Source organism: Mauremys mutica, chromosome 16 (assembly GCF_020497125.1).
Source record: "Mauremys mutica isolate MM-2020 ecotype Southern chromosome 16, ASM2049712v1, whole genome shotgun sequence".
Classification (NCBI taxonomy): domain Eukaryota; kingdom Metazoa; phylum Chordata; order Testudines; family Geoemydidae; genus Mauremys; species Mauremys mutica.
In genome coordinates, this window is record NC_059087.1 from 21,903,990 (window position 1) to 21,920,812 (window position 16,823).

At 44.7% G+C, this 16,823-nt stretch overlaps 1 protein-coding gene across 11 annotated transcripts in view; it reads right to left on the minus strand.

Moving 5' to 3' along the window:
• The window catches only part of DEPDC5 (DEP domain containing 5, GATOR1 subcomplex subunit), a 63,611-nt gene that overhangs the window by 14,170 nt on the left and 32,618 nt on the right, over positions 1-16,823 (minus strand). For 5 of the 11 annotated variants that reach the window (XM_044989894.1, XM_044989897.1, XM_044989892.1 and 2 more), the window contains 10 exons: positions 14,979-15,044; positions 13,231-13,414; positions 11,724-11,884; positions 10,399-10,516; positions 10,067-10,234; positions 8,787-9,006; positions 7,753-7,886; positions 5,103-5,211; positions 2,267-2,329; positions 368-519 (listed from right to left, as the gene is read on the minus strand). In XM_044989894.1, coding sequence (XP_044845829.1) covers positions 368-519; positions 2,267-2,329; positions 5,103-5,211; positions 7,753-7,886; positions 8,787-9,006; positions 10,067-10,234; positions 10,399-10,516; positions 11,724-11,884; positions 13,231-13,414; positions 14,979-15,044 — 1,375 coding nt within the window. The remainder of the gene's footprint in view (positions 1-367; positions 520-2,266; positions 2,330-5,102; positions 5,212-7,752; positions 7,887-8,786; positions 9,007-10,066; positions 10,235-10,398; positions 10,517-11,723; positions 11,885-13,230; positions 13,415-14,978; positions 15,045-16,823) is intronic. The other 6 variants (XM_044989896.1, XM_044989895.1, XM_044989901.1 and 3 more) reach the window with 3 other exon arrangements.

A 16,823-nucleotide genomic window follows, 5' to 3' on the forward strand; every position in this document is an offset into this window, starting at 1 on the left:
CTCCTCACAGAAGAGAAGGTATTAATTTCCATGTCCATTCAAACCCTGGCTTGGTGCTCTGCTAATAGACCACAAAAAAGTTCTGGAAGGAGCAGACTGTTGGGGTGAGGGAAATCAGGCTCATGTCCATTCAGTGCTGGACAACTGGGCTAGAAGACTGGTTTTAGCGCCATTACTCAAGGACAGCATTCTTCATCTAAGTCACAGAACATGGTCTTCAAGTGACATGTGCCTTCCAGTGCTGACACATGACATGAGCACAGCACATACTGTCCTATGTTTCCTATGCTAAGTACCCCACCCCTGTTACCAGCAAGAGGAATGTATTGAACAGACTATCATTACAGAACTGCTGTGCTCTTCTTACCTGTTCTCAATGGAGCCAGTTGTGGCATATCCCTGGTCTCCTACATTCTGAGAGCTTCCAAGGGGCTGAGTGCTGCCCCTATCAGCTGACTGGCCTGTGTTTATCAACATGTTGCCATCTAGGGCTGGAGGAACCGTCTGATCTATAGAAACCTGTAAGGAGCGCAACATAGCAACACCTTTATGTAATTCACAGCACAATCCTTTTTCCACTACCCCAGCCTCTTGTAAGCACCCCAGCTCAGACTCTTCCTGGCGCAAGCAGTCCTTTATGCAACCATACATATACAACAAAAGACAAACACAGTCTTGTTTTGGTCAGAGCTACTGACAACTCTGCAATTCGTTACATCAGTGTCCCAAATTGACCCAGATTAACATAAAGATCATCAAGTAAGCAGCAACCGTGCTAAGAGAACTGGTGGCAAGGCAGCAAAGCTGGCTGCAGTCTGATATTTTCAAATTTTAAAACGAACAAGAAAGGATTTAGATTTAAGAGAATAAGCACCACCACACAGCCACGGCAACTGATAGAACAGGATCTCAAGTCACAATGGAAGCGGTGAGCAATTTAGAAGATAACCTCAGCTCTTCCTCTGAGATTGAAGCATGTGAATGCAGCAGAGGGATTGCAGCTTTCATTATGCAAAACAAAACAAAACACACCCATACACACATCTCTCTTTCTCTCTCTCTAAAAAGAAGCCATAATCCATCTATCTTTGATTTTTTTTTAGGGTAGTATCGGGAGACTGATTGGCACTCGCCCACAGCCATGTCACTGAGTGATACTACAGGACACTTTCCTCCCGCAGGAACACTTGTACTAGACCATGGCAGACTGAATAGTTAGCAAAAATTAACATAAAAGCCTTTCAGAAAGAACAGGAATGCAGAAAGATTCAGCAAAAGACAGGCTGTAATTATCAGCTGCCATCTGCCATTAACACATATGGCTTAGGGAAAGACAAATTATGTAAAAGCTACATAAGAGGAGTGGGTGAGGGAGACGAACGGCAGAGAAAGTCTAACTCAAACAGGTGTACAATTAGGGCTGATCTGCCTTTGTGATTCCACAGTGCCCAGATTCAAGCACAGGGCCTGACTGACGGCATACAGCTCCGCTTGGCAGGGAATTTGATGGAAGATGACAGACAGTTCGGGGGGGTTGGAGAAGGCTTTACTCTGTGTCACCTCTCCTCACTGCCACCACCCAAGCTCTCACACTTTGCAAACTGTGCCCTTTCGAAACAGCCAAAAGTGGCAGATGCTCCATAATGAAGTTACAGCACATTCATCCCTCCCAACCCCTGAGCTGGCTTGGACTAGCAGCACCCTCTGAGGATGTATTACCCTGTAACCAACTACTAAGGAGTGCGCAAATGGCATCTCACACTACTACCCCATGAGACCACAGTGAATTCCACAATGTTTCCATCCCTGAGTGACCTAAGAATTCTAAGGTGGCACCTTGACCTGGTTCTCTACAGCACCAGCTATCAAGCAGATACCACAGGAGATATTTAACAGAAAATTAGACAAGTAAGAGCTATTGCCATCCTTGTTTAGTGAAGGAAGGTGGAAATCAGGAACTTACTAACGACGTGAAAGGAAAAGTTTGGAGTATTTGGCAAATAAAGAACAACAAGGAAGAGTACAGGAGTATCCAAAACACAATACAAATACAGAGCTGTGGATGGAGATAAGTGCATTTACCAGCAGTCCCTTTATATTAATTACTCTCCAATGTGCAATGCACATCTCACCACTGCAGAAACCAGTGAGCACATGTGGTAATTAGCCCAGGCCTAGTTTCCTCAGTTACAAGTTCAGGATCTGAGGTGCACTTCATTGTTTCAATCCAGATGCCAGGGATGGGAAGATCTGATTCAAAACTGACCTGTGGGTGGAAGGTCGAAGCTGTGCGTGGGCTGCGAACAAACTCCATAAAGAAGGCCCCATCCTGAAGGCATCGGAGGAAGTAGAAGCAGTAGCAGCGGCAGCAGTGACAGGAACAAGGAGGTGAAGAAAAGCAAAGACAGCGTTGTGCAAATGTGCAGTCACCACAGGGAAGGAGTGAAAAACCAAAAAGACACCTCCGTCCAGATAGGCAGGCACATCAGAGTTCAGAGCATCAGCAGACTCTGCTCTGAGATATTCTGCCTCCTTGTTACAGATGCCCCAGTCAATCAGATTAGACCATCACACTGATCAGGGGCCTGTCCAAGCACATGCAGCTCTGAGCACAGCCTCAAATTCTATTACGGTGCAGGGGAGAGGGAGAGAAATTCACTGTAGAGAAGCTATTTCACCAATGTCAAAGCATGCACAAATTAAATGGGCACTCCCCCTCCTACACACATACCTGGCATGGACTCTTCCCTTGCTGCTAACCAAGGACTTGTGCCAAGATCCTCCTCCCACAAAAGATAAAGCAATCGATCCTCTCTAGGTTTTCATTTGTGTTTCCATTCTTTGTTGCCTTCTTTAGGCACAAGCCTTTCTCCAGTCTGAAGTTACTAAGCTGGGCCTGTATCTGGGGTACATGTACACATGACTTATGTCCTCAGGGACTTCACCACATGGTTATAAACCTGGCACCTTCTTTGGTGCAGGAACATGGCAGGTGAGCTGTGGCCCCAAACACACATGCTAATGCAAGCAACTTTACAAACTGCCAGGTGTTCCCCAGATGGCTTTGGACCAAGCTAACTCATCATGCTAACCACTCATGGTTGTCTGAGAACTGCCTGCTGAGTTGATCCACCATAGTGTCCTGCAGCCTGGGAAGGTACATTTTGGTGTGACTGACTCAGAATGCTCCCTTTTGTCTGTTGATATAACACACAGCTGTGGTCGTGTCTGTCAGCACTTGGATTGTTGATCCTGGGGGTAGCAGCAAGGATCCTTTGCATGCCAGGTGGATGGCTCTGAGCTCTAGGATGTTTATGAGATGCATGAGGTCATGTATTCCAGAAGTCTGAGACATGCTCTTATTGATGTTTTTGGGTGAGTCTGAAGTTGCTTGATGAGGTTTGCTATTGTTCGGAATCTTTCATATACAAATGGAAACATTTAATTGTAACCTGTGAATGTGAAAATACCTGTTGCTTTCTTTAAAATCTCTGTTTGTAGGTATTTGTAAAAAAGAGTTTATCACTGGAGTATCCAAGTACTGCCAGTGACTGATGAACTTGTCTGAACTCTACACTAAATCTTCCATGAAGGACAGATTTTAACATGGTTACTTTTTGATTATGGCCAGCAGCATTTGTGCTTAGAGCAAGGTCTCCTACGTAGCATGTGATAAAATACTTTGCCAATGGAGTCAGCAGGAATCACTGACAGCCAAGCTATTCCTTCCTCCATCTGTAGAGCATGCTGGTTCCCCATATCACTCTCCTCCCCCGCGTCCTGCTATGCGAAATCCCAGCAATGGTGCAAAAAGTAGTGTGGTTTTTAAACTAGGGAAGAGGAGTGAAGAAGTGCAGGTTACTATGCAGCAGAGGTTTAAGATGAGATTTTATAGCACAAATTAGGGTCTGAAGGTTTGCAAATGTACTTCAGTCTTCATATTCGGCACCTAGCTTTTCCAAGTTTAAGTGTATTGACCCTCTCCTCTCAGGCAGCTCAGTAAGGTCCATGTCTCCGACACAAATACGTGTTTATTAGTGAAAAGGTCAAAACTTCAGAGCCAGTTCAACTGACAATACAAACTACATTCAAACGCAGATCTTTATGGGGATGCTGTATATGCCCTGGGTACTGTACCATCGACACGTTCTTAATGGTCAGTACCAAGGTACCAAAGGGGCCCTTCTCAGGCTGTTGGCTGCCCCTCGACAGTTAATCCCGAGACAGGTCAGACTTATGAATCTTGTGTCTTGACTCAGTAGGAACCTGTGCCTCAGCTCTGGAGCAATGCTCTTTCCGACCCCATCAGACGTCATCAAAGCCAGAACGGAGGCAAATAACTGGAGCTTCTTGGTCAACATAGCTCTGGAGGCTTAGGGTGGAATCTCGGCTCCCCGGGGCTCTTGAGAATGACAGACTGGAGGACTGAGGTCTAGAGTGAATCCTTCCTTTCAGTGCCCAATGAGCTTGCAGAGTGCGCCAAGAGGAACAATTTTAAGCAGGTTTTTCTAACTTTGAGTTTGCTTAGAAAAGAGGTGATATATGGTACATTGCTCAGGAATATGTCCCTCTCCTAAATAAAATAGGCACTTAGAGCCCATCATTAAGTGGCATTGAAGCTTCCCACAAGAGGCAGGTTTCAAACCTCAGAGATTTAGCTTCTGCCATTTTGCCAGAGCCCCTGTATGGGGCTGTGTATGTGGTGTTTCTATCTTAAAACCTGAATCTGTCTAAAATAAAGCAAAACAAGTTGTTTGTTGCCAATGGGCAAGACGACTAACTTAGCACAGTGCATAGAGAAGCAGGCCAACGCTGCAAGGGTTCTATCTGGCTGCCACAGGTGTTAAGAATGAACTGAGGGACAGCTGGACCTGCCCCACCCTTTCTGCCTTTTTGGGGGTGGGGAGATGCACAAGGACATCTAGGATGCAAAGCAGCAGCCCCACCAGAAGTTGCTAACTTTAAAAATATCTGACCTCACATGCATGGCACATATGCGAATCAAGAGTGGAATCTATGTGTACAATCACTCCAAGAACTCTGTTAATTTCAGAAGAGACTCTCTCAAGTATCAACTAGAGACTGGGCCAGAGTGGTGTTACCTTGCGTGGGCTGTCCACATAGGTGGGAGTGATGGCAATGCTCCCACTCTCAGCAGGTTGGGAAGAGCTCTTCCCAGAAAGCATTGCTGCTTGCTGCTCCCCCAGGGTCCTAAAACAAAGGATCAAAAGCCATAAAGATTGTATGGTCCAACCTGGGACACTATGTAACACTGGCTGAAAACTATTGTTTTGGGAGGAAGCATTGCTGTGCTTTCTAGAGACAGATGCTTTCCCACGCACTCAACCTCAAAGGGGTCTATCAGCTTATTAGAAAAGGATGATTTTACCCCATATACACAATACCTTGGAGTCCTGAATCTATTAACTGCTTTTCCTAGTGCACAGTACTTGCTGCCCTCTGAATATGTTCAAAGCTCTCCCCTAGTACACTAGCATCAAACTCCTTGTTTTCAGTGGTATATCTGGTACCAGCACTCTTGGAATTTACTCACCATCATTCCTAAATTATTGCGGGTAACACATCTACTTAGCCTCAGTTTTACAGCCATTTTAGGCAGACACTTTTGTGCAAATGCAGCTATCATAGAGCACTTTCCATAGGGATTTGCAGAAGGACTAGTACTAGAATTTAAAAAATGCGACTAACTCTGTTGTCTTATGACAGGAGTTAGAATGAAAATCTCTTACAAGTAGCTGAGCATTTCATTTGTTTTTAAGAGGAAAATGGCAATTGGGGCTGCCAAAATATATTATTTATCTTTTTTTTTTTTCATGAACCTATAGACTATTTCTGCCTGAGCTAATGAATCTCAAATATGGACATTCAGTCAAAACAGAGCCAGTATGAACTGACACAAACATTTCTGAGATACAGAAAAGAAGATCACTTGACATTTCATGAACAATGAACAGGTGCTTGCCCCCATCCCACAATGTATTGCTAAGCCCAACACAAAAACAGAGGGAACAGGTAACTAGGAGGTTTGAGGCCTTGCTTATGCTGAGTTGTTAGCGACCAGTGCAGCCACACCCATACCTAATCTTTAGTGTAGATGTGATTTAAAACAAGGTAGCTCAGGTTCTAAAACGCACCAATATAAATTGCACTGCACCAGCGCAAGACATGTCCATTCTAGAAGGTTTGCACTGGTGCAGCTACACTGGTGGCTGAAATCTCAGGTGTGGACAAGGCTTTAGTCTTGCACCAGAAAATCAAACACACTGAAGCTATTCCAATAGAGAAGGAAGGCAGCTCACAAAGCTAGCGTGCAAACATAGTTAACCAGTAGTGTCTCCTACAGTGTATGAGCTGTGGCTTCAAAAATCCTTCTGCAAGACTCATCTCCCTGCTGGTGTCACCTGCTCAAGGACTTGAATTAATTCTCTCCTCATGTGGGAAGGTGCATGCGAGTGTGTGCGTAAAACTGATTAGCACGAGTGGGCGTTAACAAGGAGTTAGAATGTCTGTGATAATGGGACTTACTCTCAAATCCACCCACAGCACTGAGAGCAAAGCAGACTCTAGTGTGATCACAAAGTGGAATTTGGCATAACACCAGCAATTCCCTGTTTAGTCTCTTTCCTCCCTGTACGTTATATTTCCTGAGTTGAAGTAACTTTCCTACCACCTCCTCTGAAGTGTTTTAGTTCATAATGAAGATTTTGAATATTCTAACAACATTAATCAGGAGATTCCAAATAAATTTATGTCATTAAAGATCTTGGTTTTAATCCATAAAGATCTCTATGGTTTAGGATCTGGTTACCTTAGAAACTGCCTCTCTCCCACACACCCAAAGGACAGATCATCTGAGGAGCTATGGCTGTCAGTCATAGATGGGTACAACCAGATTGGAAGCCGGGTGTCTGCAGCAAGGGTCTGGAAATAGTTTTGTTTGCACTGACATTGCTACAGCTTTCTTGCTAGCTTAGTCTTAATATATCACACACATTCCCATATGATGCTTAGTACCCTCAGAACAGTAACAGTAATGGATATAAGCATGAACATGAGCTTCATTACTGGAATGTGAGTGTAGTTGAGAGACCTGCTGATGTCTGATGTTATAACTCAAGGGTGTTAATGATATATTACTGGACTCGACAAACGATATCCCCAAATGTTTTATGAACAATTCTATACAAAGTAATGTTATACTGACTGTTGTATCCTACCAGCTGGATGGATAGGATCTCAAATGTGGAGCTCAATCCTTTTGAACTGTCAGTGTCAGAGAAGGTCATTCTTCAGAGCCTAGCGCAAGGCTCATCTTTTTAGCCAAGACTATGCTGGGTGGATCTAAACGAAGGCACTTCCTTACCACTTCCTCCTCTTTCCTTATTTCTCTCATAGTGGGTAGGTGATTCATTCGGGGGCAGGGCCAGTATTGTTGCCCGCAGCAAGTGGTACAAACATGTTTCACGTGTGATGCACCAAGATACTATGGTGATGATGTCTTTGTAAATTACTAATATAATCTTATCTCTTTGCTACCCTTGCACTTGTACAGATGTAACATACCCTGTCCTACTGAAAAGGATGGCATTTCCCCACTGTTGTAACTCCTCTCAGGGAGCAAAATCTGAGGTGCTTCCCTTGTTTGATGATAAATTCCCCAATGTGCTGAAGCCCGTGCCAGGTGGGTGCTCTGTGATAAGGGTGTTTATTAACTGAAGCGTTCAGACTCACTTCTGACTGGCTTCCATTTCTAACAGGGCTGACAGAGCCGAGGTTCCCTTCTTCCCAACAGGAGGCCCAGAAGGCTCCAGAGAGTGAGAGGAGATTGGGCCAGCCATCTGCAAGCCTTTCATAGCAGCCCCTTTCTAAGTAAAAAGGAACAGAAGAGGAAACAATGAGTCAAGGTCTTCAAGGTTCAGCTGATCAACAATAAAGTCACACCTTATAACAGTGATAATAGTTTGGAGACAGCGCTTAACAAAAGAGCAAGGTCTTCTCTATATGGGGAAACTGACTAGAATGGCAATTCCAGAGTAGCTCCCCATCGGGGGACTTTTCCAAAATAAAAGTGACTTTGTTCTGGAATAATTACTGTGCTCACAAAATGGAGTAATTATTTCAGAATTTATTCCAGAACAGTATCTCCACACAGGCGAGTTATTCTGGAATAGGTATGTGGTTCATTCTCCCCCTTGCAGACAAAACCTAAGATGGGAAAAATAATTAGACCCCCCTGAACTAGCAAAGTTACTAAACATACTCTCCTTCATTTATACATTTCCTAAGCAGCACAGGACTCCTTGGGTGAATTTCATATACCTGTAAGCAATAGCTAATAGTATTGGCCATTTGGTGACTCTCAAAGTATAATTATAGACAATGGATCCACCGACCTGTATGACTTCCTTTATCCGAGCTGCTGAGTGCAGCACTCAGCCTGCTCAGTTCAGAAAAGTAAATTGTTTCATTCCATAGAGGACGAGGATCTTCTGAGCATCATTCCCTTAGGAGCAGGATGCACAATGCCCCCACATCCACCATTGCCACAGTACAAAGCAGTGAAAGAGTCCATCACTGGATGGTAGTTCCCAAATATCAGGCTTGTTTCAGCAACAGACTGTCTCTGAGCAGAAAGCAATGAAGCCAACAGGCGTAGTGTACAGTACAGCACTGCTTACTGCAATGCCAGTCAATTGGGAACGTTACTAGAGGGCTAGAAGTGCTTCAAAAATTCAGCCTCCCACCCCACTACAACACTGACTCACCCTGATCATCCGGTCTGATCGATGGCGCCGACGAATGCGATTCAAACCCTCCACAAAGCGGATGAAGCCATCCAAGAGCTGCCATTCCTCTTCATCAGAGCGGGGCTTGTCTCCATACACATCACAGTGTGCTTCACCTTCTGTAATGCGCTTTGTGGCACTGATGCAGGCTGGGAGCAGCAGAAAGCGCGTCCTCCAGAATTTCAGTGACTCAATAAGGCTGGAGGAAGGAACATGGTGGACAAATTAAAAAAGCAGAGAGGGTACAGCACATCTCACAGCTGTGAATGAGAGATTCTATACAACATGGTTGTGTGCCAACTTGCTTAGAGTCCAACAAGTAGATTACAATATCACTGAGTTACAACTGCAAAGATCACCACGTCCCCACTGCATTCCCACTTCCATTAAAACCATGGATGTAAGCGAGTATTAACTCTGTTAATTGATCTCATGGCTGTGCCATTAAGCATCAAAATGACCTACATATGATGGGGCATTCAGCAGGATGAATGTCAGTGGGAAGTATTTACCACCAAGCATGTTGAAACACAGTACAGAAAAACTAATTTCCAGGTTGATAATGTCACATGGACCTTCACTTTTAATGTAACGCATTAGGCAATGCTGTAACAAGGTTCTAATGTAAAAAGCAAAAGGAAAATACATGTCAGAGATACAGGCTAAGGCACAGAGGATTTCAGTTGAGACTTGAAATGAGATGGAAAGATACAAGGAGGCTGGTTCACCCAACAGACGATACAGAGGAAAAGGCGCTCAATACTTTTGGGGATACTCTGTGAAGGGACAAAGAGAAGGCCAGTTTTAAAGTCGACAGAGGGGAGGGAGTAGAGTCAAGCAAGGTCTGTAACTTGAGCAAGTCCACAGAAGGTTTTAAAAACTAAGGAAAGAAAATTTGAATTGTATCTAGAAATGAATGAGAAGTCAAGGAAACTGTCCAAGGATGACAAAATGTCATCATACTTTTTTGCATGCACGGGGGATGGAGGAGGGTAAGAAATAGATCACAAATACCAGCATGCATGAGGCTTTGCACCAAAATCAGGCAATGCAAAAATGGTGCTATGTAAAATTCAAACAAGGGTAACAGAGCTGATAATAGCATATCAATGAAAGCAGGTCAAACACTCCCTCAAGTACCATGTCACCAGAGCTATTCAAGCCTTTACAGAGAAAAATGTTGGGTCAATTGTAGATCAAAAGAAAAAAAGAAAAAAATAGGACACAGAGCAATCAGGATGGAAAATGAGATCTCTCACCTGAAGTCTTCAGAGCCAGCAGAGCAGATATACTGATCCAGGTAATTCCACTTGTATTCTTCCAGCCGCTCGTGGGAGAACTCGACCCAGCAGGAGACAAATTCAGAGTCAGAGTGTGAAGGGCACAAGCTGTAGGTGTAGTTTATCTGAGCAGACTCATAAGGATACCTGACAAAGACAAAGCAAGCCTCACCAATCCTGGCACTATCAACGGCAGCTCCTCCTTGTAACAGAAGGCACTGAATACAGTCATCCAAGCAAATACAGGTAGGAGGAGACAGCAAGTCTGCTGGACAGGTGGTGCTAACTTACTTGACTGGAGAGATACTCACTTTGGCAGATATCGAGTGACTGTAATTATTTTGTCCTTCAAGATGACTTTGTGGAACGTGCGGCCCATGCTCAGCCAATATTGATCCTCCTCCTCAGGCTGATTTCGTGATACAAGGCCTATAAGTAATACATAAAGAGAACATCTTTCTGTTCACCTATGTTAATAGTCACAGCTTTGTTGCACAAACTGCAACTATACTGTAACATTCCATGAATGAGCCTCCAAACACAAATTGAACCAAGTATCATCTTTAGTACCATTTCTTTGAGGAAGGCTTGCTCAGCAAGATCAGCAGCAGACATGCTGCAGGAAGTGTTGTGCACCTAATTGATGGGCTGGTAATTTCAGCATCATTTTCCATCCTTCTCTGTGCTTCGTTTCTGCAGCTAATCCCTTAATGTGTTGTTTTTCCAAACGAGTCTCACCATTTAAGCCTCTGCTTCCCACCCAAAACCACAAAGGGTAATAATTCTCGTTCCTATCCTCACACATTCACCTCCCTCAAGCCTCCCCTTAATGATGTATTTTGGACAAAGTTAAAGTAACATCATTTTAAATCAAATCCTGTACTCAGACTGTGATTCCAACACAGGGAAGCGGGACCGCATTACCCCACATAATCTAGAGACCATCTACATTGGGTATTAAACTGCGTTAGCTGAAGCTAGGGTGACCAGATGTCCCGATTTTATAGGGACAGTCCCGATATTTGGGGATTTTTCATATATAGGCACCTATTACCCCCCATCCTCATCCCGATTTTTCACATTTGCTGTCTGGTCACCCTAGCTGAAGCAGGGTTTTAAGACAGTTCTGGCTAACCTTGCCCACTCTGGCCTGGACACAGCCATTTTTAAGTCATGTTTCAAAAGACTTATTTCAGACTAAAATTGAAAAAAAAAAAGTTTCAAAAATAGCTGTACTTGTTCTACAGTGACTAGGCAAATTGTATTTAAACCTGTGTTAGCCCGAACTATGTTAAACTGGCTCACCTACATATTTCAAACCCCAGTGGGTACAGGGCCCATTTCTTATAAGTCTCCAAACAGAGTTCAGAACTGCTTTCCTGGATACACTCTACCTCCCCAACCCCATATCCATCTCCTGCAGTCACAGCTGACTCTCCATTGTCTGCACTTGTGCTGCCCCCTATCTGGAAATCTCTCCCTCCAAGTAACCAAATCACATAAGACAAAGTAAAATGTGAAGAGAAAGAATGAGTCTGACTGATCACTGTGGAGGCTGTTGGGGGAAGAGGAGTGAAGGAAAGATAGGACAGAATGTATTATGGAGTAAAGGAGCTACAAAGCAGGTGACACTCACCTCGGCTGTAGAGGGGGCTGCTGCTCAGAGGGGGTGGTACAGTGGTAGTTGGTTTCTGTGGTTTGGGATGCACAATGATTTGATATCCTTGCATGAGACGCTGACAAATGAACTCCTCAAACACTTGTTGGGCTGTCATCTGCACACCTTCCTCATCTCTCCTGAGCACAAGGGGTTAATCACAAGACCAATCAGCGTAAGGAACTGGCCACACACCTGCTCTTTTTTCCACTTTTCCCAATTGAGGCCTTATTACTGCAATGGAATCTGCACAGGTGGAGCCTTGTGCCTGCACAGATCTACTTGCAAGATCTGGATGTAAGACAGCTGCATTTCTATTGCTTCTATCAACAGTTCATGGGGATGGATATTACCAAACTGTCTGGAAATATTAGTTGGCATTTTGCAAACAATTCTGAAGCTAGTGAGAATAAGAGGCATTATGACCATCAAGATTTATTTACAACAGCAGCGTTAAACTTCTGACAGCTGTATTTTTCAGCACTCGTACTACTTAGCAAATATAGTCATAATGATATTCACTTTTATAAGACTTTCCATCAGAGAGTCTCAAAGCAGCTCGGTAACATGAATTAAAACTCAAACACCTTTAAAATGGTGAGAATACTTTCCTTCCTCAGAAAGGGGTAATTTAAGGCACAAAGAGGTTAAAAGATTGGCTCATCATTGCCAATCAGCAGGAGAGCTGAGAATAAAACCCAGAAGCCCTCACTCCTGGTGCTCTGCTGTAGCCAACAGCCCCTATATTCCCTTCTTCTCCTGAATACTGGCATCCTGCTCTTAGAGGGGCAGACATTTCTCCAAGCAGATTAATTTACTTTAATAAAGCCATTTATTATACCTTCTAAGTGCCTAAAGTGTAAGATGTTAGCCTCTCATTGTGAGAGGTTTTATTCCTCCCTAACAGGGCAGTAGCCAACATAGCTCTGTTTTGTTACTTCATAGTTGGTGGGAAGTTTCAGAGATGTTGAAAGGAAGATGCATGGTTTCGGGGAGAGTATTCTGCTATCTGGTGGCTACTGCAGAATTGCAAGAGAATCTCAGAGTGTCTTTTGGTTTATCACACCACGATGATTTTCCTTCCAAAATTCTCCCAACAAAGCATCTCTGGAAATGCGGTGGAGGAGTGTTTTTTTTTGTTTGTTTGTTTTATATAAAGAGATACTCAGTATTCCAGGACATTTATCACAAGAAATGTGGGGGTTGTATTTTTTTTTTTTTTTGGTAAATAAACAACCATGTCAAGTTTTGTACCCAAACTAATTTCTAAATTTCTAAAACTGACAGATGTTACCAGTGGACAAGGTGCAAAGCGGTCATCTAGAGAGAAAGGCTATCTATTCCACCACCAACCATGTTGGCAACTCTATATATTGTATGAAAGTCACAAAATGTTCATCTTCCACCAGATTATCCCTGCCTGGGATTATCTGGAACCTTTTGGTTCAATGCAACAAACTGTACAAGAGGACGTGTTGGCACAAACCTGTCAATGTCAGCTTCTGGGAGCAGATCATAGCAGCCCTCAGTGTAGTCATTCTGCAAGCTCTGGCGGTCTGGGAAGTAGTCCGTGGTGAGAGGAAGGCATGCCGGAGTTGTGAGAGATTTCCAGTCCACCCCAACTGTACAACAGAAGCCTGGCACTACGGGGGGAGCAGACAGTGTCAGAACTGCCTCGTTGCATCATGGGGAGAAGACAATGGGGGCACGTGTGGTCACGCATGAAAAATTAGGGGTGGGGAGGGAGAAGGAGGACGTGTGAAGAGAAGGAAGTTGGAAAGAAAGGTAAGTATAAGATATGAATGAAAGTCACCAGCAGGTTGGATGGGGAGGGAAGGAAGGCGAGTAAGAGAGAAAAGGGGAGGGAGAGAAAGACACAGTTTGTTAAACAATGCAGTGCACATGCTAATTCAATCCCATCATGCAAATGGGATTCAAAGTTAATACCTTAAATTATCTGTTGATTGTAAGCTAGAGCTGAAATAGCTGCTGTGCTGCTGAGGTTACTGCAGATCAGGTGCAATTTCATATTATTAAACATATAAAGAAAAAAATCAACATTCCAAGTCTGGACAAGCAAATCAGACCAGCTCCTCCTCCTGGATGATTGTAGGAGAGGTTGGTGAGGGAAAGAATAACAGCCTGTTTCTGGAATAGGTAGCATACAACAGCAGAAAAGAGAACATTTCTACAGTTATAAAAATAGAAGACAGCCAGTAGAGGTGGGAACAAAGGAAAAATTGTATCTTGTAACCTGCTTTCCCCCCACACCCCTCTAAATTTAGGCTATTGTAAGATTCTGGAGATCTAAAACACAGAAAATTCAACATCAAATAATATACATCAATCATCATGCCTGAATCAACCTGCCCTAAGAGCTCTGGGCGATTACTGTTACATAAATCATTGTTGCACAGATCTCATCCATAAAGCTGTTTCACTTTACCTTAAACATTTTATTTTAACATTAATGAGGGGGGAAATATTGTTGCAAGAAACTGATACAAGACAAACTGTTGCAAGAAATGTTCTCTGAAGCAGAGTCATGCCCTCACTCTTGTAATAGACGGAGGCATATAAGCTTCAGTAAAGGGTATCTTGTACATAAAATGCTGGCCTCCCTTCTCTTTCATTAGATTGTCCAGCTGGCACCAAACAGAACCTTTATGGTTCAGAGGCAGATCAGGAGAGTCCAACAGCCTCTTTAGCTCTTTACATAAAAATTATGGGAATTGAGGAAATGACACAGCTATTGATTTAATTAATTCTTAGACAGGAACAAGTAAAGCCATAGTATATAAGGGCTCTACAGAGAGCCACTGACAATCACAGGAAAGCAGAATGTAAACCTGACTGCTGCCACATACTCAGGGCATAACTACACTACAGCTGCAGTGGCATAGTTTAATGCTGCATCAATGGACGCGTTTTTTCCATCAATGAAGTTAGATTAACTACACTGATGGAAAACTCTCTCTGAGAGGTGGTAGCTAGGGCAATGGAAGAATTCTTCTGTCGACCTGCACTCTTTACACAGGGGGTTAGGTCAACCTAACTACAGCGCTCAGGGCGTGACATTTTCCCCAGCCCGTAGCAACATAGCTACATCGGTCTGATTTTTGGCCTCACTAGACTCCCAACTCCTTGCTCACCAACCCCTAATGCCTTTGCATGTGCACACACCCCAGCCCTTGTCTACCCAGGCCTCCTGCCCAACCCTCCCCTCCTGCTTACTTGGATCCAGAGAGGTGGAAACAGCATCTTCCAATGAATCTTTGTTCTGGGTTTTGAGGTTCATCCCTATGAGAGGCAGACATGTATTTTATTACAAATCATTTGTGCATAACATTCATTCCTCCTCCCTCCAAGAGAAATTCACACAAACGTGCGTAAAGCTCAAAGTAATTGTATAATGCCTCTCCCCACCAGGGCCGCCCAGAGGGGGGGGCAAAGGGGGCAATTTGCCCCGGGCCCCGGGCTCCACAGGGGCCCCCAAGAGAAGAGCGGAGGCTCCCGCCTCCGCCCCTCTCCTGGAGCCTCAGCACATCAAGCGCCGAGTCTCCGGCCGAGCCCCTGAGACCCGCCCCGATCCGAGCCGCGTGGGGAGGAGGGGGCGGGGCTGGGAGCTCCAACGGGGCCTGAGCCCCGCCCCGCTCAGAGCCGCGTGGGGAGGGGGCGGGGCAGCTGCCTCCGCTCGGCGTGGAGCTCCCAGCCCCGCCCCCTCACCACGCGGCTCTGAGCGGGACGGAGCTCAGGCCCCGCCCGAGACGCGCTCGGGTAAGGGGCTGGGGGGAAGCGGGACCCGCCGCCGCCGCCGCCGCCGCCGAAGCGCAGCCCGGTCTTCGGCGACGGGGGGCCCCTTCTGTTCCGGGACCCGCCGCCGAAGTGCCCCGAAGGCCCGCAGCGGGGACCCCCCCCCCCGCCACCGAATTACCGCCGAAGACCGGGCTGCGCTTCGGCGGCGGGTCCCGCTTCGGCGGTAATTCGGCGGCGGGGGGTTCCCACCGCGGGCCTTCGGGGCACTTTGGCGGCGGGTCCCGGAACGGAAGGGCCCCCCGCCGCCGAAGACCCCGGGCCCCCGGAATCCTCTGGGCGGCCCTGCTCCCCACCCTCAAGATATTTAGGGCATTGCATAACAAAGTATGTAAATACAGCCAACACATAAAAAGCCACCATCTTTAAATTCAATTAAAGTGGTCCAGTACTAAAATGGATACCATGGTGATGGGCAGCTTTATAAATGCTTGCAATAAACAATAATTGAGAGTTACCCATAATTATTTAGCTTGCTAACCTCTAGATTTCACATTTAAAGGCTAACCCAATTTTTCCTAAATTGGGCACTTTTTTTGAACACGCAGGATGTTTCTATTAGATTTTTTTCTTACTTAAGGAAAAAAAGTGAGACGAATTAATACATACAGACTGTATCGAGGAAGATGTTAAAGTTAGTAAAAACAAACAATGGAAACTGCCACAGAAATATTTATATAGCAAAGGAGGAAAGATAAGATTTACTACAGAGTTCAAATAACTTATGAGAGTAGATTATGGGGATTCAAGGTAGCCCAAATGTTTTAGACACAGACTACCAGTGTACATGCCTTTCTGAGAAAAAAAACAGATAGAGCTATACTGGCTGAATCCAGAGGACAACAGGGCTGCCTGGGCACTTACTGAGCTGGAAATTTGGAAAGCGATGACCCTCTAAGAATTATTGCAATAGATTACATCTGCAAAAACAAACCACTGCTAAAATATCTTTAAGTGGAGAATATTTGTGGATGATAAAAGTAACCAAGATGCTGAAAATATGGACAATCATTTATAAACTGTACTTTCTGCACCATTCTAACATAAAGGGGAAAAGAGACAATATACCCATGATCAAGAAGGAAAAATTACAACTGTTGTGAGCATTTTCAGATTTTGAGCCAAATTTTCCTCTCTGTGCTAGACTTGATCAAAATTCAGAGGGGTAGCCGTGTTAGTCTGGATCTGTAAAAGCAGCAAAGAGTCCTGTGGCACCTTTATAGGCTAACAGATGTTTTGGAGCATGAGCTCCACGAAAGCTCATGC